General features: G+C 37.1%; 1 protein-coding gene and 1 long non-coding RNA gene across 4 annotated transcripts in view; one reads left to right on the forward strand and one right to left on the reverse strand.

The window, feature by feature from the left end:
• The first annotated feature begins 1,522 nt into the window (after positions 1–1,522).
• The window catches only part of TTC21B (tetratricopeptide repeat domain 21B), an 83,996-nt gene continuing 60,863 nt past the window's right edge, over positions 1,523–24,655 (forward strand). Inside the window, exons 1-8 of one of the 3 annotated variants that reach the window (XM_017889186.1) lie at positions 1,523–1,671; positions 5,970–6,099; positions 6,190–6,300; positions 9,995–10,161; positions 12,347–12,469; positions 14,503–14,660; positions 23,199–23,283; positions 24,384–24,482. In XM_017889186.1, the coding sequence (XP_017744675.1) occupies positions 1,651–1,671; positions 5,970–6,099; positions 6,190–6,300; positions 9,995–10,161; positions 12,347–12,469; positions 14,503–14,660; positions 23,199–23,283; positions 24,384–24,482 (894 nt within the window). In that variant the 5' untranslated portion in view covers positions 1,523–1,650. Of the gene's footprint in view, positions 1,672–2,440; positions 2,516–5,969; positions 6,100–6,189; positions 6,301–9,994; positions 10,162–12,346; positions 12,470–14,502; positions 14,661–23,198; positions 23,284–24,383; positions 24,483–24,655 lie in introns of those variants that run through there. The other 2 variants (XM_017889187.1, XM_017889188.1) reach the window with 2 other exon arrangements.
• Positions 7,363–21,768, reverse strand: LOC108540247 (uncharacterized). Its single transcript, XR_001888612.1, has 5 exons — positions 21,549–21,768; positions 20,833–20,899; positions 8,348–8,495; positions 7,759–7,794; positions 7,363–7,650 (listed from the first exon to the last, which is right to left on the reverse strand). It is a non-coding gene; the product is annotated as an uncharacterized LOC108540247 (long non-coding RNA).

Raw genomic sequence — 24,655 nt, forward strand, 5'->3', positions numbered from 1 at the left:
TTCCTGACCTGAGATCCAAAATAAATTTCTTACATGAGATCTAATCAGGGCACAGGGCACACCAAGTCACTGTGAGTGTCAAAACAAATCTCAGAGTACTTTTATTCCAACAAACATTTATGAAACATCAGGCTTGGTGTTTCATGCTAAATAATTCAACCTTAGAACAAAATTCAGTGAAGAGAATACAAGGCTAAATTAATATGACTTTAAAGAGCTTCAAAAGGTAGGTTGATCATCTGTTCTGTTAACCATGATCCTGAGATATTTCCTTACAGATGAACTTTTGTCTTATAACCAAAGGTTTTACAGTTCAAGATTACACACTTCATTGAGCACCCTGGCCTTGTGGCATTCTGTGCTGTATACCAAGTGCGGATTAATCCGCAGCTTTGAAAATCAGACAAATAGATATCACCAGTTGTTCATCACCACAGACATTTAGCTGGACTACGAATATTGGAAAGGAAAAAAAATGCTCATGAAAATATGTGGTGAATTCTTTTAAAAAGAAACCAGTGAGAAATACTGCTTCACCTTAAAGCCTAGGATAGTAGCTACCTTTTTTTCTCAAGACTGTCCTTACATAACCTATTGGCATGGGGAAAAAGTCAGTTTATAAACTCCTTAAGAAACTTAAAATCTGAAAAAGACAACTACGTATCATGTCAACTAAAGTAAGATAATTAACACTAAGATCAAAATTTGGAATCCACGTGAAAGATTCTGCGAAGATCACTTAAATCTCAGACCTTAAGCACTATTTTAAATATTTATTTAAGCAGAAATAGAAAATCTCTTAGTCTATTATATTTCCATTTAATTTCCTGGACTTAAGAAATCTATGTGTAACTGATTGAGTTGCCTACTGGGTGCAAACCTAAAAATTTGCATTGGGATTCATTTTATTCTCAGTTTAAAATCAACAGTATCATTTAAAACACAGACACTAATTTTCTGGAAGTTTAACTTATTTGTCCCTCTTATTATCGGGGCTGGTAAAAACGGGCTAATTGAACATGCATTCTAACAAAGATTGCAGCAACGCCTGCAAAGACGGGCCCAAGCTCATCGCATTTCTGTTAAAACGGGTGATTTTTCTGCGCCACCTTGTGGCCATAAAACAACTTGCCCACGTGAAAGTTGACCGCTTTTTCCCGCGCCGGCAGAGCCTTGCGGAGAGCCGCACTGCGGGAATCGGCCTCCAGACAAACGTGCAGAAAATGGTATCTTCCTTTACAACCAGTGACAGGAAACAGACTTCCCCTTCTTCCTACTTAGTTTCCTTTATTCCTTAATTCAGTTTCCTCGGCCCGCCCACCCACTGTCCTCAGACAGCTGTTTCCCAGTGTGACCTCCTTTTCCAGCTGCACTATCCAACGGAGGCCCTTTTCCCAGCCCGAATCCTCCCAGGTCGCCCTCGCAGCTCTCCCTCCCGGTCCCCGCCCCGCCTTCTCCACTACAGCAAGATCCCCGCCACACAGGCCCGCCCCTCCCTCCGACAGCCAATGGCGGCGCGACCCCGCCCCTCCCGCCGGGTTCCGGGGAGTTAGCTGTCTCCCGGAGGCTGGGGACACTGAATTCTGCATCTTCTTTTGGGCTGCGGCGATACAACGCCCCCCAGCCCCGCGGCCCAGCCTCGGGGGAGCCATGGACTCGCAGGAATTGAAGGTGACCGGGCGGGCGGGCGGAGTTCCTTTGTGGCCAGTTGGCCCAGGGGCGCGGAGGGAGCTCGGGTGGCTTCGCTAGGCCGCTGTTTCTCTGCGATGCCCCGGCCGCTCGGGTTGCAGGGTGGGCCTGCAGCCTCTGTCTACGGCGGGTCTCCGCGGGCCCTGCTGGGGAAGCCCAGCTCTGGGCAGCCCGCCCGCGCGGTTTCTGAATTGCTGCTAGTCCCCATGCTCTTGGTTGTGTTTACTTTTGCATCATGTTTACTAGGAAAGCTTGGGTTACCTATGACACTGCGCCTCCAGGTGCGATTTTTAAGGTCTTAAGGTAAACTAGTGTCAGCTCCCACACTGGACAGTAAAAAGAGCCCAGAAAGATTATAGGAAACCCATTAAAGACGTGAGACTTAAAAGTAGAGGAGTCGTTATTTTAGGGTGATGGTCTAATCTGTTTATCACTGACTCATCCATTCAGCAATGACAGTCAACTTAAGGCTGATATAAAACAGTTAAAGACACGAGGCTTGAAAATAAAATAACTTTTCGGATGTTGGTCTTCCCTATTCATTTGTTCACTGAATCACTCGTTCAGCAAATATTTATGAAGGGTTTACTGTATGTCCATTAGAAGCTGGAGATGGCAGTGAGCAAAACTGAACAGTTTCTGCCTTCTCAGATTTTACAGGCTAATTAATGCTGGGGAAAAACCCGAATTCAGTTGACTCAACAAGTATTTATCAAATGCCTCCTATGTGTCTAGCACTATTCTACGCACTGAAATAATAAAACCAAGAAAAACTCTTCCAATCTTGGAGCTTACATTTGAGTAGGAGGAGTCAGACAACAAATAGGTAAATAAGATATGTATCCTGTGAGATGGTGATAAGTGGATGGAGGACAATTTGGCGGTGCGGGAGTTTAGGGAATGCTGAAATGTCTTGTTTTTCTGCCTGAAGTTTTACATTATCCTCTGTTCTAGCTATCCCCCTATATCCTTAAATTTTTTCATTCTTAAATGTATTCTTTGCACTGCCACCCAAATGAACTTTCTAATAAAAACACTTTAATGTAAAAATGGGGTTCCTCATCACTTAGACTTGAGGATCAAGCCCAAGTACTTAATATGAGGCTCTTCACCCCACCTTCCTCTCCAACCTCATCATCCAATACTCTCTGTCTTACTTAAGCCTCCAGAGCAGGGAATGGCAAACTCTCTCAACAAAGGGCCAAATAGTACACATTTTAGACTTTAGGTACCATATGGTCTATCACATCTATTTGGCCATTGTCATTCAAAACAGCCATAGACAATACTTAAATGAGCATGGCTGCGTTTCAATAAAACTTTATTTATGAACACTGAAATTTGACTTTCATGAATTTTCACGTTATGAAATATTTTTCTTTTTTTTTTTCTTGACAGCTGGAAAATATAAAAACCATTCTTAGTTCACTGGCTGTACAGACAGCTAGCCAGATATGGCTCACAGACTGTGGTTTGCCAAACCCTGCTCTAGAGTACGGAGTGGCTTTTACTCATCTTCATCACCACTACCATCCCAATGTACCATTGATGATTTCTTATCTATGTTGTTGCAGTTCCTCTTCCTAACTCCTATACCTTCCTCAAGAATCATGAAAAGGAAATAGAGTGTGTATGTGTGTGGAGGGAGAGTGAGGGGTTTGCAGTTCAAGAGTCAGCTCTGAAATCCTCCCCAATAATCTTTCCCTTGATTTTAGTCATCCATCCTCCCCTCACGCCACATTCAGTTTTCAAAGCTGTCCAAATGTTACTATCCCACATGCCCAAAGCAATTTATAAGCTCTTTTCTTACATTTACTACATTGTATTTCAATTAGTCTTCAGATTACAGTCTCATCTGAAAAATATAAGTTTTTTGGTGGGACAGGAACCGTGTCTTACTCATCTTTCTATTCATAGTACCTAGCCCAGTGCCTGGGTACTAGTAGGCAGTCAGTAAATGTTTTGGATTGAACAATCTAACCTGAACCAAGGCAGTGGCACTAGGTATGTTTAGTGGGAGGTAGACTAGAGAAATAGAAGAACCTACTGAATGGTTCGACTTAGAGAGACTGGGCAAATAGGAAGGGAGGATTCATGAGTAGCAGAGTACCTGACTTGGGTAGCAGGTGGAAAATGGAAATATGAATCTGGAACATAGACAAGAGGTCTTGGCAGGACACATTTTTTTTTTTTTATTCCATTGACATATGGGATCAGAGGAACTTATTTTTTTCAGAATAGAACTCTTATACTATGATATCTTAATTAATTCTCACAGTGACCTGTATATTTGCATTACTAACAGCATTTTATAAATGAGCAGACTGAGACATTGTAAGAAGGACTAGAGATTTGAAGCCATGTCTTTTTGCCTTTAAATTCCTGTCCTTTTTATGGTTCTATGCCACTGCCTTTCAGGAGGATTATAGATGCTTAGTGATAGTGTGCAGAAGTCAAGTAATGTATTAAATGTGTCCTTAGTTGTGGCAAAGTAAGAGGTCATTTTGCAACTTTAGGGAATGGAGCATTGAAGGAAAACTGCGCTTCACTGAAGTGTGTTGTGGGGGTCTGGAGATGGGGTGTGGGTCACACTTTTAAGAAACGTGGCTAAAAAGGAGAATAGGGAGCAGTGATCACAAGGAGGGAGGCAGAGTAAAATTACAGAGAACAGTCACCTAACTGATCTAGAGAAGTACATGGACTATAGCCCTCCAAAGAGGGCTCCAAAGAGACGATATACAACAGAGCTGTCGGACGAGCGTGGTGGCTCACGCCTCTAATCTCAGCACTTTGGGAGGCCCAGGTGGGCGGATCACTTGCGGTCAGGAGTTCAAGAGCAGTCTGGCCAACATGGGGAGCCCCATCTCTACTTAAAAATACAAAAATTAGCCAGATGTGGTGGTGCGTGCCTGTAGTCCCAGCTCAGGAGGCTGAGGCAGGAGAATCGCTTAAACCTAGGAGGCAGAGATTGCAGTGAGCAGAGATTGCACCACTCTAGCATGAGTGACAATCTCAAACAAAACAAAACAAACAAACAAAAAAACAGAGCTGTCTAGACACCCTTAGATTTCAGTTGTGTCACTTAGTCACCTGTATTTCTCACTGCTGCTGAACAAGCTGCAGAGTACAGGTAGGTAGGTATGGGGTGGCCCAAACTGCTTTCTGGTGAATCAGGTGTATCGTAGTGATGGCAGGAAAGTGTGGTTTTTGTCTTTGTTTAGGTTAGCAACCAAGCCTTAGACATAATCCTAAGAAAAATGGTAGACAGCACAGGCCCATTTTATTCAGAAGTTAGTAGGTCCTGATAGTTTTGTCTTGTATATGGAAATAATATAATTTTGGAAAAGCTTAAAGACAACCATTTTCATTGAAAATAGTTTATTTATTTTAACTGACAATTTAGTTGTCACAGAACTCAAAGCCGAGTAAGATAACATTTGATGATACGTTGAAGAATTTAATTTGTCATTACTTTGTAATGCGTAATGCTGTAATAAAATACTGGATATTTTAAAAAGAAGGGTTTTTTTTTGTTTTGTTTTGTTTTTTTTTTTTTGAGAGGACGTAGTCTCGCTCTGTCGCCCAAGGCTGGAGTCAGTGGCCGGATCTCAGCTCACTGCAAAGCCCCGCTCCGGGTTCACGCCATTCTCCGCCTCAGCCTCCCGAGTAGCTGGGGACTACAGGCGCCCGCCACCTCGCCCGGCTACGTTTTTTGTATTTTTTCGTAGAGACGGGTTTCACACGTGTTAGCCAGGATGGTCTCGTTCAGATCTCCTGACCTTGTGATCCGCCCGTCGGCCTCCCAAAGTGCTGGATTACAGGCTTGAGCCACCGCGCCTGGCCAAAAGAAGGGTTTTTTTTTAAAGAAACCTATGGTCTGGCAATGGAAACCTTTTGTCTTTTTTTTTATTTTAATTTTAATTTCAATTTTTTTAGTTCCTGTTTATTGTCTGCCTTTCTGTGTTCTAAAATGTTCAAGAAAATGTGGGCAAAGGAAAAATGGCGAAAGCAGCCTCATTTCCATGCTGTTAACAAAACTTTAGGAAAAGGATTTAAATTATTAGAAAACATTGAATTATTTCAGTAATTTTATGATCATTCAGTTCTGCAATTCTTAGCATTAAGTTCTAGCCATTAACAGTATTTTAAGAAACTTGGAAGAAAAAGGTCATATTGCCTAAATTTTACATTATTCTAGATGTTAGATTAATATCTGCTTCTTAAGAGTATTTCAGAGCACCAGAATTCCTTTATAACATTTTTTCATTATTTCCATTTAGACTTTGATTAATTACTATTGTCAAGAGAGATATTTCCATCATGTGTTACTGGTTGCCAGTGAAGGAATTAAGAGGTATGGAAGTGATCCAGTCTTCAGGTTTTATCATGCCTATGGCACATTAATGGAAGGTACGTGTTAATCATTAAACATGTTCTATCAGTTTTAAATTCTTGCTTTGTACTAAGAACAGTTTTTCATATCATAATCTTGATTTCCAGGTAAAACTCAAGAAGCTCTTCGAGAATTTGAGGCTATTAAAAATAAACAAGATGTATCACTTTGTTCTCTAATTGCACTGATATATGCCCATAAAATGAGTCCTAATCCAGGTATGGTATTTAAATACAATGCTTAGGACAATTTTTCCTATTCAGTTTATTTTGATTTTTCTCAGTTATCAAGTCATTCAGTCTGATCACACTATATTATGTATTTTCTATAGATACAATTTATACATATATTTATCTTCCTGACAAGGGTATAAATTCATCAGGCACAAGAAATGTGTCTTATACTACTTTCGTGTTCTTTATATCCTGTGGCAGAGATTTCATTAGTACATAGGGATTTTTTTTAGACAACTTAAAGGGGAATGTATATTAGTAATTGTTATACAAAAAAACAGGTACTGTATATGCATAAATTGCTCTGCAGCAGCCAAGTTTACAACTTTTGTGCAAATATACAGCCAATGCAGTTTATTTCTGTATGTTAAGCTTCTTGAGAGCCTTAAAACCCTTTATAAGGGCTATATCTTGGGAGATACTCAGCAAATTTTTATCCAATAGTAGGTTGACTAGATTATGACTAGATTATAGAAGGAAATTTATACATAAACCAGCAATTAAAGTTGTGTAAACTGCCAGGCTAAGTGGCTCAAACCAGTAATCCCAGGAACTTGGGAGGCTGAGGTGAAGGATTACTTGAGCCCAGGAGTTCGAGGCCAGCCTGGGCAACATAGTTAGACCCCCATCTCTAAAAAAACAGAAAATAAAAAATAAAGTTATGTGAACTGTCTTAATGTATAGTTAACTTAGTGGCGAAGGCAGAAGAGTTTCCCAATTATATGTAATAAAGAAGAAGTAGTGTTATATTCTTCCATATATATCTAGTAACAGCTAATAGGATTGTAAATATAGATTGTGTTTCAAAAAATTAGATAATAAACAAAGGTCGTAGACTGGTTCCTTGAATATTAGACGAGACTTTTTTCTAAAGCCAAGTATGGCATACCTCCTTCACACATACGCAAATCAATACAAAGTTATTTAAAACATGTAAATATGTGCTTAATTTCTTCAAGAAACCGTGCCTAATACAGTGAGAAGCTACAAAAGAATTGTAATAAGTGGTTCATGCCATCAAGTTGGTAATCTAGTGGAGAAAACAAAATGTAAAAACCACAAAGATTAAATTCCAGTGTTTCTATTAAATAATACAAAATGAAACAAATGAGTTTATAATTAATTGAAGTTGATATGCACTATTAATTTGGAAGAGTAGGCTGAGAAGGCTTTTGAAAGTTTGTAACTTAATCTGATCTTTGAAGGACTGGTAGAATTTGAATATAAAGAGTATGGCCAGAGAGGAGAAATGGATGGGCAAATACATGGAAGTGGTTCAGTATTAGGCTCTTCTGTGGATCCCCTTTCTCTGTACTCCAGTGGGAGTGTGTTTAGCTAGAGCAGAGAATTTTCATGGGAGAGCTGCAGTCAGTATAAATAAAAGAAATTAGTAAAAAAAATTTCTTTTTAGAATCAAGTTTTTATTTAATTGGTTATTGTTACCAGTGTTGATTCTGTTGGAAACTGATTTGCAGGACACTGAAATGATGGAATCAGAATTACTGTTTAGAGGAACCTGAGTGCTAACTCTACTTTGCACCAAGGATGATGCTGAATGGACTCGAGCTCTAGTAGGGGCCCAGATGTCTGTAAATACCACCTAGGAAAGTCCTAGATTGTTAGTATACGTTCTTCCAGGATGCTGACGTAAACCCTGCTTATAAAAAGGCTGAGATCTGGCAACAGCTTTGTGCAGACAGTGTTAGAGCTAATTGATACCTCATTAGGGACGTGATGGGAAGCTGAGTAGGAAAGATTTCCTGTACAATACCTGCTCCTGCCTGGTGAGGTTTTTTTGTTTTGTTTTGTTTTTGTTTTTTTTTCTCTTTTTCTGTTTCTGTATCATGACTGTTTAATGAACACTTCTGAAGGGGTTGTAGGGGTGGGGAGTGGGGAGAGGAGAAAAGGGTCTTCTTGCTAAGCAATCTGTAGACTTACAGAAACAGTTTTGTTTCCTTAACTCGTTAGATTGTACCTTGTTAATTTCACGTTTAAATTTATATTATTAGAGTTGAAAGGAAGAGTCACATACCTTTCTCCTTGGTAGCCATTCCAGGAAGATAGAACTGTTGGAATCATGGGCCTCAACTTACATTTCTTCTTCCTCATTGCATGGCTGATTCTGATTCTGATTCCATCCAGGGTTTGGGTATAATTGACTTCTGTGTCCTAAGCAGATACTTTTATATGTATATATATGGAGAGAGAGAGAGAAAGAAAGTGGGAGAGAGAGAATGTAGATTTAACGTAAGTGAATAGAGTTATCTATTTAAGGGAGCAGTCAGTATTAAACTACATCAGCAATTACGCCATCATTTTACTGACCCGTAACAGTAACTGGCATGTTTATATATTTTAGAATTGTATTTAAGAAGTATTAATACTTTGAGTACCAGTAGTGGACCTATTCCTAATAGTTGTGGTTAGAACCATTATACATTTTTACAAGTCTTATTATTAAAAAATATTAGCCTATACAGCCTTTCTATTTTGGAAGTAATGTAAACTCTATAGCTGTGTTGTGCATTGCAGTGATCCTTGACCATATACCTCCTCTGTTGCCCAGACTGGAGTGCAGTGGTGCGATCTAGGCTCACTGCAACCTCCGCCTCCCAGGTTCAAGCAATTCTCCTTGTCTCAGCCTCCCAAGTAGCTGGGATTACAGGCACCCACCACCACACCCACCTATTTTTTTTTTTTTTTTCCAGATGGGGTTTCACCATGTTGGCCAGGCTGGTCTCAAACTTGTGACCTCAGGTGATCCACCCACCTTGGCCTCTCAAAGTGCTGGGATTACAGGTGTGAGCCACTATGCCCAGCCATATACAGCTTTTTTAGTAAGTTTGAGGAACTGAATTTAAAATTTGATTTAATTCTAATTAATTTACTTTTTAAATTTAAAAATGATACTTGATTCAGTTATTAGAAAACTTGTTTCGCAATAACTTGAGCCTAAAAATCTGCTTTTCAGCCATGTTTTATGAAAACTACAAATCAAGTATTTTTGAATAAAATGTAGCTTTTTTTTTTGTTTTTTTGAGTCAGAATCTTGCTCTGTCACCCAGGCTGGAGTGCAGTGGCGCGGTCTCGGCTCACTGCAAACTCTGCCTCCCAGGTTCATGCCATTCTCCTGCCTCTGCCTCCCCAGCAGCTGGGACTACAGGTACATGCCACTGCACCTGGCTAATTTTTGTTTTTTGCATTTTTAGTAGAGACAGGGTTTCACCGTGTTAGCCAGGATGGTCTCGATCTCCTGACCTCATGATCCACCCACCTCAGCCTCCCAAAGTGCTGGGATTACAGGCATGAGCCACCATGCCCAGCCAAAATTTAGCATCTTAATTGTGATGTGCTGTTAGTATGAAATACCACATTTCACAGTTAGTAAGAAAAAAGCATGCAAAATATCTCATTAATTTTTCTATCGATGATGCATTGAAATTATATCTTAGATATATTGGGTTAAATAAAACATTAAGATTAATTTTAATTGTTTTCTTTCTATTTCTTTGATAGGGCTACTAGAAAATTTTAAGTTATATATATGGCTTGCATTTTATTTCTATTAGACAGTTTCACTATAGAGAGAAGTAAATTTTTTGCCTTGTTAGTTATCTGACCTTTTATAAATACCTGATCTAGAATTTAATTTTTATTTAATATCATTTTCCCCTCCCAGATAGAGAAGCTATTCTGGAATCAGATGCCAGAGTGAAGGAACAACGTAAAGGAGCTGGAGAGAAAGCCTTATACCATGCAGGCTTATTTTTATGGCACATTGGTCGCCATGATAAAGCAAGAGAATATATTGACAGAATGATCAAAATGTCAGATGGTAGTAAACAGGTAGCTACTTTTCTGATTTTAAAATAATAACATTAAAAATGCTTATGTTATTGATATATCCAGTAGTATCTGTGGTTTAGGTCTTTATTATTGTCCACTCTATTGCCACTTTGTAAATGATAGCTTTATTTTAACCCATTTATGGTTATCAATATGGTTAATAGTGTATTGTAGAATAGGGATTCTCTAAGGTTAGTTTTATGCTACTAACTCTTCAACAATCCCTGCCTGGTTCCTTCCCTCTGTTTTTCTCTTTCTTTTTCTCTCCCTTTTTTTTCTTCCTTCCATATTTTATTCTTTCCTTTTCTCCCTCTCTCCTTATTGAACAGCTCTAGATACAAGGCACCATTATTTGTAGTGTTAATAATGTAAAGGAAAATAGTACATAAACTTCACTTTCATGAATGAATAATCCAGTAGAGGCATACAGCACATCCCCAGCTAATATTGTGAGAAAAATGATAGATGATATGAGAGATAAGTGATTAAAGTATGCAAGAAAATAATAGCTAACATTTATTGCTTGCTTAATTTGTGCTAGGTACTGTTTTAAATTAAGGAGAGATCACATGCATAAGTGTTAAGAGAATGTGAAAGAATTTTTTTGAAGGAACTAGCATTTGAACTAAAACCTGAAAGAAGGATGCAATTTCAACAGGCAAAGATTATGGGAAAGGGAAGTAGATACTCCCAAGGTGAGAAATAATAGATGGAAATGAGACATGTTACTTCAGTGTACACTGAGATACTCATATTTGATGGAGCATAGGATACATTGGTAATGAGAAGGGAAGAAAAGCTTGGAGAAGTAGACTGAGACAAATTGAAGGATCTTGACTGCTAGTTAGAAATATTTGTGTCTGATTTGACATGCATTGAGAGGCTACTGAAGACTTTTAATTATGGTAGTGATTTTATTAGAGTGCAAATCCAGAAGATTAATTTAGCAACGGTTTGGATGAAGTGGCTTGAGGATAAACTGAAATGCAGCAAAAATAAAAAAGATAGTACTTTCTTGCAGAAGGTTTTGAGGCATGACACTAAAATATTGTACAGTAAGTACAAAGTTCAGAATTTTTAAATACCCACAGGACCTGTGAACTGATGATAAATGGTTGGGAAAGATAACAAGTTGTCACGTATTAGGATGTCTTTGAGGTTTTCAGCCTAAATAAATTAGAGACCAGTTAGCATAAATAGAAAATACATTGGCATAAGAAACTAATCTTAAAGGGAAGTGATCTGTTTGACTTAAGACATGCTGTATTTCTGGTTCTGGCAGAACAGTAGGATGGAGATAGCAGATGCATTTCTGGAAAAAGAAAAATTTAGAAGATGTTTTGGGCTAGAAATATAGGTTGGGAATCATCTACACAGAGACAGTAGTTAAAACCATTCAAATAATGGCACTGATTTAGTGCATAGCATTGGTTAAGATTCTGATCTGTATTTTCAGGTGAAATACAGGGAGGTGAATATAGTCTTGGTTAAACGTTTATAAATTTGTCAGTTAACATAGATTTTTTAAATAGAAGAGCATATTTCACAGTTTTTTATTTGACCTTAAACAGAACAATAACCAGTTTTTGTCTTATTTTCAATCCTATATGTCTTACAACCTGTTGGCCCACTGACTTGTGTAAAGATAAATATCCATGAGTTCTTCAGCTTCTAATTTTTCAGGCTGTTCACCTGTCATTTGAAATTCAACGGACTAATCAAAGAGGTTAAGAAGATAGTTGCCAGATCATCTGAATCTTTAAGATATGTGAAGCAAGACATCTTCTGTTATTTCATCTTAGTCCATTTAGACTGTTTGCCCAAAAAGAGACAACAAATTCTCATCTATATATTGAATTACATGTTTAAGTGTTATTATTCATCAATTACTAGCAAAGTCTCAGAGAAAATAATGGTTTTAACACTAATGGAATATTTCATAAGCTTCTTAATTTTAATATTGAGCTCAATAGTAATGTTAAAGGCTGAAATTTGTAATATAGTTCCCAAGACACTAGGCTGGCAAGGGTTCAAAAGTGATTTCACTAACAGAATTTTATTGTTCATTACATATTTGATAGAGTCCTTTTGTTATTAATTGCCAGAAAATGACAGTAGGCTCTTTCATTAACATTTATTTCTTTTCATTTCTAAAGAAGTAAAAATAGAATTATTCATTTTACAGGGACATGTTTTGAAAGCATGGCTTGATATTACAAGAGGAAAAGACCCTTACACTAAAAAAGCACTGAAGTATTTTGAAGAGGGACTCCAAGATGGGAATGATACTTTTGCTCTGCTGGGTAAGGTGAGTTGGAATTAGGGTAAATAAATCATGTTTCAAAATGTATTCATAATATATTTGAAACCTAACAAAACCAAGTAGCTCAAAAAAGTTGATAATTTTCATGATACTGTTGTCAGCTCACAGCTGTAAGGTGGACTGGCATTTGTATAAGACGATGAGCAATACACTAGAGAAATGTATTCCCTGCCAAAGTTCCTGAATCCTGGATCAGCTGTAACTGTTATTGTTGTTGTTATTTTGGTTCAGACATTCTTTCCTCAGCATTTATTATGTGTCTTATGTATGTGAGGCGTCCCTCTAGATACTAGAAACCCTGAGCAAGAGAAAACCTCCTGTTTTTATGGAGCTTATATTCTACTGATGGAGGCAGACAATAAACAAAATAAGTAAGTTATATAATATATTAGAAGGTGATAAGTACAATGGAAAATACAGCTGGAAAAGCTGGGGCATGAACTTCCAATTTTACATGAAGTGGTCAGAGAAAGTGACATTTGAGCAAAGACATTTAAGGAGGTGAGAGTTAAAGCCCTCCAAGCATCTTGGGGAAAGTATTTCAAATAGAGGAGATGATGAGTTCAAGTACCTTAAGGCGTATTCAGGGTTAGCAAGGAGGCCAAAGTGGATTGAGTAAAGAGAACAGAAGTGAAGGCCTGAGGAAGAAAGGTGGGATGGGGATGAGGAGGAGTGGTGGGCCTGTTCTGTGAGGCCTTTGGCTTCTACCTTCAATTAGAGAGACAGGCAGCCAATACAAAGTTTTGAACAGAGAAATAACATGATTGGACATACATTTTGAGGGATGAGTCATTAGAACACATTGATAGGTGGAAATACTTAATTAGGACCCTTTCTTCAGTCCCCATTGATGCTTTGTAAATGCCTTAATTTTTTTTTGACTCAGCCAAAAGAGATTATATGTTGGGAACAACAGTCTGTTAGATAAGCAGTAATTTGGAGGGATAAAAAAGACAGGGGAGAGGATTCATGTGTTGACTTTTGTTAATGTCTCCACATCACTTTTCCTGTCACTTTGTGTGGACAGTAAGCCCATTGGACATCTTGTTCAGGCCCACCACCCTCAAGTTTTACCTAATGGCACTGCTGTAGAAATTGGCCATACACTTGTCTTGATCATTTTTCTTCTCTTAAAGAAAAGCTATTTGATAAAATTTTCCTCCTCATCTCTTTTAATGTACTAACTATATTTGTAGCTTTTTTTTTCTGACTATGAAAGTAATAAATGAACATAGTAAAACTTTTTTTAGAAAATACAGTAACATCTGAATGACAAAATGAACATCACCATTGGAAATAACCAGTTAAACTATTATATATGATATCTCTTCATGTCAGTAAATATACGTCTACAAATTTAGGTCATCATTTTTAATGATTACTTAACATTTTATTAAATAGATATACTATAATTTTCTCCTCTAGGTACATTTGGGATTATTTTATACATAAACAATTCTGCCATAAATATCATCTAATACTTCCTTGTGGTCTCTTCCAATTGTTTCCTTCAGATAATTCATAGAAGTGAAAATGTTGAAGTAGAGGGATTTGTTTGAACTTTATTTTGCTTGTTCTTTAAAATCGTATATTCTTTAACCTGAAAATAATTTTTTAAAAAAGATGCAAAATGTCTAAAATTTCTTAAAATTTTAGATACTACTTGAACATTTCCTGGAAACATTTTAATCTAAAATGACAATTTTCCTGTTCTAAATGGAAACATTATTTTATGCTATTTCCGAGAACATTTTAAAATTTTATCCTTTAATCATGTTTTCAGCCATTTAAAAGTAGATTTTAAAACACAATAGCTTATATAATATATTTGTATTATTCTGTGATGTTTTAAAATTTTGTTTTGATAAAACTTACTGTTTTTCTCATTAAAAGTGGTAACAGCTCCTCACAGAAAAGTCAGTAAGTATTAAATGCTCATTGTCTGCCTGCTCTGCATTATGAGAACTTTGATATGAAAGATCACAGTTTGGATATCACTTTTTTTTCTCTTCCATTAGGCACAATGCCTTGAGATGCGCCAGAATTATTCAGGTGCCCTGGAGACTGTGAACCAGATAATCGTGAACTTTCCGAGCTTCCTTCCCGCTTTTGTTAAGAAAATGAAATTACAACTAGCCTTGCAGGATTGGGACCAGACGGTTGAGACAGCACAAAGGTTAAGTAATAAAAGTTGACACAAGTCTCTTTGGATTTGGTTATAATTTTGAGAAAAAGCGAAATCTATGTGAATTTTTTTCATAAGAGTTTTTAAATTTGATTTTTTTCAAACAGTATGGTACTGAGGAAATACTTAAAGTCACACTGCTTTTAAACATAGAATTTATTGATTCACATAAACATTTGATTCCTGTTTTAAGACGGACACTCTATTTAGGCAAACAGACCAATATCCCTGTGGTCATGAAGCTTATATTCAAGTGAGAGGAACCATATACTAAGCACACCAAATAAGTATATTCTGTAGTATGTGTTAGAAAGTATAAGTGCTATGGGGAAAAGATAAACCAAGAAAGAGATGGGGAGTGTTGAGGAGTTTGGTCTTATGGGATGGTCATGGACGGCTGAGACCTTTGAGCCATCTTCTAAAAAAGGTAAGAGAGTAAGCGATGCAGATATTTGAGGGAAGACTTTGCAGAAAGAAGGAAAAGCAAATGCGGAGTCCCTGAGGTGGGAGCACATGTCATATGTTTGAGGAGTGGCAAGGAGTAAGAGAGGTGAGTAGGGTGTGAGGTCTGAGACAAAGGGTGGGAGTGAGCCCGTGCTAGATGATGAAGGGTCTTGTCAGCCATATAAGGATTTGGGGTTTTCTTCTGAAGCATGAGGTTACTGGAGGGTTTTGAGTAGAGGAGTGCCGTCAGCTAAATTCTGTTTTAAAAGAATCACTCTGCTATGTGCAAAACAGACTGTGGGCGAGCAGGCAAAGGAAGAAGCAGGGAGAACCTTTAGAAAGCTGTTGCCGTCATTGAGAAATGGTGGGGGCTGGCCCGGTATAGTTGTGGTGGAAGTGCTTTGAGAAGCGATTGGAATCTGGGCCTGTAGCAATTTTGTTTAGGAGTAAGAGAAAGAATAGTTTAAGGTGATTCCAAGGTTTGTGGCCTGAACTGCTAGAATAACAACAACAATGATGATAATGAACTGTTGTAAAGTGTTCAGAGTGCCTGGCTCATAGGAAGTGCTATCTATTTATTCCCAGGGTAACCCTAAGAGGAAGGTACTATTAGTATTTCTGTTTTACAACTGAATGGACTAAGGTACAAAGGTTGAGAAGTTTCTCCAAAGCCACGCAGTTACTTAGTGGTGGAGTCAGGATTCAAATCCAGAGCACTCTAGTCCCAGACTCTATGCTCTTACCCACTACTTGTACTAGAGGATGGAGTTTGCTTCAGCTGGACAGGATGATTATGGAAAAAGAAGGTTTCAGGGCAGGGAAGGAGTTTAGCCTTCAACATTGTAATTTCAAAATGCCTATGAGAAGTCAAAGTAGAGATGGATGTATGGGCAGGCAGCTGTATGTCTGAATCTGGAGTTCTCGAGAGGGGCCTAGGCTATAGCTAATATTTTGGAGTCACTGACACATAGATGTGATTTAAAGCCATGAGATCAAGAATAAATGAGTCACAAATCAATACTTTCTAATGGATGAATTCATGTCACTTAATACTGAAATCACAGAAAAGTAAATTTCATAGGTAATACAAATATACCTTTAAAATCAGAATGTCTTAATAGAACTTCTCATGCAAACAATAGGTGAGATCCTTTCAAGATACAAATGAAGTATAAATTGCATAGAAAGACACCTTTACCTCAGTGTGGATCAAGGTTTCTAGTCTTAGAATCTTCAGAATAAGTGACTTGCAAGCATGTCTAACTTTCATCCATATCTGGCAAAATATTAATGGCTATCTCAGGACCGAACATCTTGGTAACATCTTTGCTAAGATCATCTATCATTTATTATGGAGAATTTCAGATTTATGTAAAAGCAGACAGAATAGCATCATGAGGTACTCTGATCTGTTTCCTGCCCCCAGCTACCATCACCACATGACTAAACCCCCATTTGCTTCCTGGGTTTAATTTTCAGTTTGAAGCAAATTCAAAACTCTGAATCATTTCATTTGTAAATATCACAAGATGCATTGAAAAAATAGGATAATTCTTTTCCCTCTACAACATGACAATGTCATTATCACATATAAAAAATTAAAAATAGTTTTTTAATATCAAATATCCAGTGTTCAATTTACCAATAGTCTCACATATTGTGTTTTTTAAATAAATTACTTTTTAATCAGGATCCAAATAAGTCTACATATTGTGATTGGTTTATATCTTTAAAGTCTCTAGGCTCTCTCCCAGTCTCTGTAAGTTCTTTCTCACTCTTTCTTTCTCCCTTCCTATCTCTCTTCTTCCCCTCTTCCCTCTCTCTCCCTCCTTCTTCCTGCCTTCCTATTTCCCTGTTTCTCTTCTCTTTTTCTTCTTGCCTTTTTTTTAAGTTAAAGAAACCAGTATTTTGTCCTGTAGCATTTTCCATGATCTGGATTTTGCTGTTTGTCTGCCATGGTGTAGTACAACTTGTTGCTTTATCCTCTGTAGTTGGTAGTTGGATCTAGAGGTTTGGTTAAATTCACATTCAATTTTGTTGTTTTGGCAATTTCTTCATGAGTGGTACTGTTGTGTTTCATCACAGTGACAGAATGTCTGCTTGTCTCTCTTTGTGGTATCAGCAGTTATTCATGCTCAATACCTAGGTGCTTGATTCTTAGGGATTATAGTAGGATTACATTTGAATTCTATCATACTTTGTTTCTTAGCTAGAATACTTATAAAGAAAAACTTCTCATCTCCTGGTTAGTGACTGAGTGGTGTAGTTCATATAAGAAAAATAGGATAAGATGCTTGAGTCTTTTCCTTTATTTCCAGGTTTAAAAAAAAAATGCCAAGAATTCCTTAGCATCCTTCATTGGTAATTGATTAGTGGCTTAGGTTTGTTTGTTTTACGTGCCATGGATTTAGATGAGTGCTTCTGGACATTTCAGTCATTATAATTGTACAGTCTTATCTCTGACTATTAGGAGCTGCTTCAAGTTGTTCTTAAGTCCTTTTGACATGATCCTAGTAGTCTTTGATAGTTACTTTGCGATTTGGTATGACAAGCTGTCCAGGCTCATTTTGTGTATTACTTCCCCAAGTAGGTATCAGTCATTTGTCCAGGGCAATCTAATCTCCTTTAGTGTGAATGGTATTTGAAAGCCACAATTTGGGCACTAGTAATTTTTTGATGTATGTATCTGTCAAGATTTTTTTTTCTAGGCACTGTGTGTGTGTGTGTGTGTGTGTGGTTTCTATATATTTTAAAAATATGTTTATATTTTAATAGAGGGTGTTTTAAAAATAAGAAATAGACTCATAGTGTACTTTTAAACTTGTTTTTCTCTTTAAGAGAGTGTTTCATAGATATCATTTTGTACCTATTCACATAGATACACCAAATTGTTTTTTAATAAACAGTATTTTTAGGGTACTTTTAGACTCACAGCAAAATTAAACAGAAGGTACAGAGATTTCCCATACATTCCTGCCTCCACACATAGATAGTCTGCCTAATTATCAACATCTCCCACCAGAGTAGTACATTTGTTACAGTGGATGAACTTACACCATAGTCACCTAAAGTCCCATCATTTATGTTACAGTTCACTTTTGGTGTTGTACATTCTAGTGGTTTGGACAAATGTGTAATCACATGTATCCACCATTATAGTATGATCCAGAATATTTCTACTTCCCTAAAAATTATCTTTATTGTGTATCCACTGTATATCCCTCCATCTCCCCAACTCCTTGCAATCATTGCTCTTTGTACTGCCTTTATAGTTTTGCCTCTTCCAGAGTGTCTATAATATAGAATAATGCAATATGTAGCCTTTTCAGATTGGCCTCTTTCATTTAGTATTATGCATTTAACTTTCTTCCATGTCTTTTCATGACTTGATAACTCATTTCTTTTTAGTACTGAATAATATTTCATTGTTTGGATGTACCACAGTTTATCCATTGAAGGACATCCTGATTGCTTCCAAATTGTGGCATTTATGAATAAAGCTACTATAACCTTGTGCGGGTTTTTGTATGGACATCAGTTTTCAACTCCTTTGGATCAAATACCAAGGAACATAATTGCTGAATCATATGGTAGGAGCATATTTAGTTTTGTAAGAAACTGCCAAACTGTCTTCCAAAGATGTTATACCATATTATATTCCCACCAGCCATGAATGAGTTTCTCTTGCTTTAACACATCTTCATCAGCATTTGATGTTGCCAGTGTTCTGGATTTTGGCCATTCTAATAGGTTTCTAGAGGTATCTCATTGTTATTTTAATTTTAATTTGCATTTCTCTGGTGATAGGATGTGGAACATTTTTAAATATGCTTATTTGCAGTCTGTATATCTTGTTTGGTTAGGTGTCTATTAAAGTCTTTGGCCCATGTTTTAATTGGTTGTTTGTTTTCTTATTCTTTGGATTAAAGAGTTATCTGTGTATTTTGGAAAACCATCCTTTATCAGGTGTATCCTTATCTGATAAATATTTTCTCCCAGTCTGTGGCTTGTCTTTCACAGAGCAGAAATTTTTAATTTTAAAGAAGTGCAGGTTATCACCTCTTTCTTTCATGAACTATGCCTTTTGTGTTGTATCTAAAATGTCATCATCAAACCATAGGCCATCAGATTTTCTCCTGTATTATCTTCTAGGAATTTTATAGTTTTATGTTTTACATTTAGCTCTGTGATCTATTTCAGATTGATTTTTGTGAAGAAGGTGAGGTCTGCATCTATATTCATTTTTTCCATGTGGATGTCCAGTTTTTCCAGTGCCATTTATTGAAAAGAGTGTCTTTTCTCCATTGCATTGTCCTTGCTCTTTTGTCAAAGATCAGTTTACTATCTATGTGGGTCTATTTCTGTGATTTCTACCCTGTTCCATTGACCTGTTTGTTCTTTCACCAATACCACACTACTGTCTTGATTACTGAAGCTTTATAGTAAGTTTTGAGGTCAACTAATGTCAGACTTCTAAATTTGCTCTTTTCCTTCAATAGTATGTTGCTGTTCTGGGTTTTTCTGCCACTCTGTATAAACTTTAGGATCAGTTTGTCAATATCCACAAAATAACTTGCTGGGATTTTGATTGTGATTGCATTGAATGAGTTTATAGATCAAATTGGGAAGAACTAACATCTTATACTGTCTTTGCATCCATGACATGGAGTATCTCTCCCTTTATTTGGTTTTTCTTTGATTTCTTTTGTCAGAATTTAAAAATTTTCCTCATAGACATCTTGCACATATTTTGTTAGATTTATATGTACCTAAGTATTTTACTTTAAGGAGTGCTAATGTAAATGTTACTGTGTTTTTAATTTCATATACCGCTTGTTCATTGCTAGCACATAGGAAAGCAGTTGATGTTATATATTAACCTCATAGCCTACAATCTTGCTATAATCACTTGTTGATTCCAGGAGTTTTTTAAATTGATTCTTTTAGATTTTCTACATAGATGTTCCTGTCATCTGTGAACATCTATTTATTTCTTCCTTTCCCTAATCATTTTAAAACTGAGTAGCAATCTGTGAATTGAAAACACAAATAATTTATTTAATCTCTCCCCATTGGTATACACCTAGGCTATTTCCAATTTTTCACTGTTCAGTATAGTGCAGTGTGCACACACGCATACACACATACCTCTTTGAACACAGGTAGGACTATATATGCAGAGAAGTTTCCCAAAGGAGAGATTGTTGAATCCGAGATACTGTATTTGTTAGGGTGGGCTAAACTGCTACAAAAATAGATCTAAACATATAATGATTCAGTGTAATAGAAGAATGTTTTCCCATATGTAACTGTTTTGGGTAAATGTTAGAAGTGATCAGGCAGCTTTGCTCCACACTGTTTTTAACAGACCTAGACTCCTTCCATCTTGCAATCCTGCCATCTCCTAAGACCTCATAACAGCTGGCAGAAAGGGAAAGATAATGTAGAGAAGTCATTCCACTTTTTATAAAAGCCCAGGCCCAAAAATGGAATGTATTATTTTATTTCACGTTGACCACCTCTAAATACAAAGACGTCTAGGAAGTGTTGACTAGCCACATGCCCAAACAAATAAGGAGAGAATGGATTTGAGGAGACAAATTGTAGTCTCTGCCTCAAGTATATAAATTTAAAATTTTGATAGGCACTGCCACATTGCTCTCCGAGGAAATCGTACTAATTTACACTCCTACCAGTAGTCTATTGAATGTTCCCTTACCTTATCCTCACCAATTCTGGCCATTTTCAGTGTGTGTGTTTTTGTTTTGTTTTGTTTTCCAAGCCGTCTGAAACAGAGGTGTCTTATTTTTATTTTCATTTATTTTATTGTGTTGTGATTGAGCAACTTTTCATATGCTAAAAGCTCTTTTCTTTGGTATATAACTGGTTCTAAATATGCTTTTTTTTTTTTTTTAAGTGAGCCTATTCTCTCCTTTTTTATGGACTCTGATAATTTTTATCGCAAGTTCTCCATCATGGTTTTTTGTTTTTTTTGTGGTTTTTTTTTTGAGACAGAAGCTTGCTCTGTTGCCCAGAGCAAGATTCAATGGCACGATCTTGGCTCACTGCAAGCTTGGCCTCCTGGGTTCAAGCGATTCTCATGCCTCAGCCTCCCGAGTATCTGGGATTACAGCCACCCATAACCACGCCCTGCTAATTTTTTTGTATTTTTAGTAGAGACAGGGTTTCACCATGTTTCTCTTATAACAGTTTTGTTGTCTCTTTTTTTTTGCTCTTGACTCTCATAATCAATTTACAAAATAATAAAAAAGAAACCATAGAAGATTTTGGTTTGAATTGCATTACATTTGTAGTCATTTGTGGGAACAAAATTTTTCTTAACTAAAAATAAGCATTATTATATCAGGCCGCTATTGGTGTATAGCAAACAACCACAAATGTCAGGACATATAATAATAAGTATTCTTTCCTCACATTTTTGTGGGTCATCAAGGGTCTGCTGATCTCAGGCAGGGCTTGACTGGGGCCCTGCTTCAGCTCAGATCCAGCTGGGTGAGTGTGGCACATCATTGCAGTTTGGACTCTTGTCACCTCCAAGAGTGTTTTTCCCTGGACTCACAACAAGTGGCAGCCGCTACTCAGAGGGAATTCTTCCTATACTGATAGCAGGTGCAAGAGAACAAACAGAAATATGTAGTGCCTCTAAATTTAGGCTGGTACACTGCTATTCCTGCCCACATTCCATAGGCCAATATAAGAAAAATGTCCAAGTCCCTAGTCAAGAAGAAGTAGGGTACACTCCAACTTTTGTAGTTAGTTACATGGCAGAAGACACGTTCTCAGGGAGGGTTAAAAAACTGGAACCAGTAATTGTGATGTATACCACATCATCCATGATAAGAGAAGTCTAGGGCATTACCTTTTTGGTTCAATTCTTTTGAAAAATGTCCCTGAGTATAGTTTCATAGGAATTTTATAGCTTTTGCATGTTTCTTAAGTTTATGCTTGTTTTTTTTTTCTTTTTGCTTTTTGTTCCATTTAGTAATAGGATTTTTTAATGTAATACTTTCTCATTTGTTTTTATCACATAGGAATCTGTTGTTGTGAATAACATTAGTAGGTATTGTAATGTTTGACCCAGCTTTGCATTCCTGGAATTCCTGTAATAAATCAGCCTGGTTAAAGTGAATTATTCTTTTACTATGCTGTTGTATATAGTTAGCTAATACTTTATTTAGGATTGCCACAAGATTTAATGAGACTAGTATAATCTATTCATGTCTCTTTTTTTTTTTTTTTATTTTTTATTTTTTTATTTTTTGAGACGGAGTCTCGCTCTGTCGCCCAGGCTGGAGTGTAGTGGCCGGATCTTCTCAGCTCACTGCAGGCTCCGCCTCCCGGGTTTACGCCATTCTCCTGCCTCAGCCTCCCAAGTAAGCTGGGACTACAGGCGCCTGCCACCTCTCCCGGCTAGTTTTTTGTATTTTTTAGTAGAGACGGGGTTTCACCATGTTAGCCAGGATGGTCTCGATCTCCTGACCTCATGATCCGTCCGTCTCGGCCTCCCAAAGTGCTGGGATTACAGGCTTGAGCCACCGCGCCCGGCCCTATTCTTGAGACGGAGTCTCGCTCTGTCGCCCAGGCTGGAGTGTAGTGGCCGGATCTTCTCAGCTCACTGCAGGCTCCGCCTCCCGGGTTTACGCCATTCTCCTGCCTCAGCCTCCCAAGTAAGCTGGGACTACAGGCGCCTGCCACCTCTCCCGGCTAGTTTTTTGTATTTTTTAGTAGAGACGGGGTTTCACCATGTTAGCCAGGATGGTCTCGATCTCCTGACCTCATGATCCGTCCGTCTCGGCCTCCCAAAGTGCTGGGATTACAGGCTTGAGCCACCGCGCCCGGCCCTATTCATATCTCTTAAAAACATATTAAAAATTAAATTCCAGAGACTTTTATTTGTTTAAATAATAAAGTTGATAAGTTTCACAAAGCAGGTATCATTTTACTAATGAAAATTACTTATTTTGATCAGTGGAATAGTGAGGCAAGCAAACCAACTTTTCATGCCCTCAAATAAAAGAAAATATATAAATTTATTTTGACATTAACTAAATTGTTTTCCTGCAGGTTGCTGCTCCAAGATAGCCAAAATGTGGAAGCACTGAGAATGCAGGCACTCTACTATGTGTGTAGGGAGGGGGATATAGAGAAGGTAAGTGGCATTGTATTAAGTTTCCTATATTAAAAAATATATTTCATTACACATACACACCTACATACGCACACACATGTGTGTGCATGTGCATATACATTAAAGCCTTGAAGTTCTCTTTTAGACTATATGTCATGGTAGTTTTTAGTTGATTATTAGACTATACCTTAACAAAGAAGTCAGCTTCTGAAATCTATTAGTAAAGCAAAAATATTATACGATTAACATTACCCTTGAAAATCCCTTAAATCATTAATTATAGTATATATGGCTTTCTGTATGAAACTGTGTAGTAATATATATGATTAATGTAACCAGTGATACTAGATATGAAAAAATATGTATGCAAAATGTAATTTATAGTATATTTACAATTTAACTGAATTTGCAAAAATTAAATGGGCTTAGGATAAAATCCAATTGTACCTTATAATAAAGTATATCTGTTTCTGTAGTAGTGAACACATTGACTATAGATTAGATCAGGGAGTGCCAAACTCTAATCTGAAGGAAATAGTATTAGTATAACATGTAGTAGATTTGCATTGTGTTTAGTGTGGTTAGATTGGTTAATGTGACGGTGCCTGATAGATACTTCAGTAAATACTAGGAGTATCTTAGTAGGGGTAAATTTTCCAGGCATTGAAATTACTTGTACTAAGTACCGTAATAATTTTTTCTATTCTAGAAAATATTTTGATTATAAACCAGTCTATAGAGGCAACTGAAGGGCTGATCTCATATAATTTGTAAATACATTATCATTCGTATTTCATTTGTGTCATGAATTAACTGTTGGAGGGGGAGCTGGGCATGTACAGTTAATGAAATATTATGGGTGTCTTTGCCTATCCAAAGGTTTCCATTCAATAATAAGTATTAAAGAAACACATTCTAAAACACATATATAATTACTGAGCTTGTTAGAACCTTAAATATGTTTTATAACATATAATCATCCATTGGAGGAGGAGGAATTTATAAAAGCAAAGGTCTTTTAAAATACTAGTCGGGTTATGCTTTGTTAGCGTATATGTGCATGTATTATGTTGTTTTTACTTAGTGTATTTTAAAGTTAATACCAGTTGCTTTTGTTTTAGGCTTCCACCAAGCTGGAAAACTTGGGAAATGCATTGGATGCCATGGAACCACAGAATGCTCAACTTTTCTATAACATTACACTCGCCTTCAGCAGAACTGTGAGAGTGCCTACCATATACCAGAGCTCTGTTATCTATAGTAGAGGACATAAAATAAGTGGAAAAGATGGAAGCAGGGAAGAGCATATGGCCTAGAGTGCAAATATGTATTTAAATATATGACATACTCCTAAGAAAGGCAGTTTAGAGGAGATGTGGTTTCCAGCTATAAG

Source organism: Rhinopithecus bieti, unplaced genomic scaffold, assembly GCF_001698545.2.
Source record: "Rhinopithecus bieti isolate Rb0 unplaced genomic scaffold, ASM169854v2 scaffold_18745, whole genome shotgun sequence".
In the NCBI taxonomy this organism is placed as follows: Eukaryota; Metazoa; Chordata; class Mammalia; order Primates; family Cercopithecidae; genus Rhinopithecus; species Rhinopithecus bieti.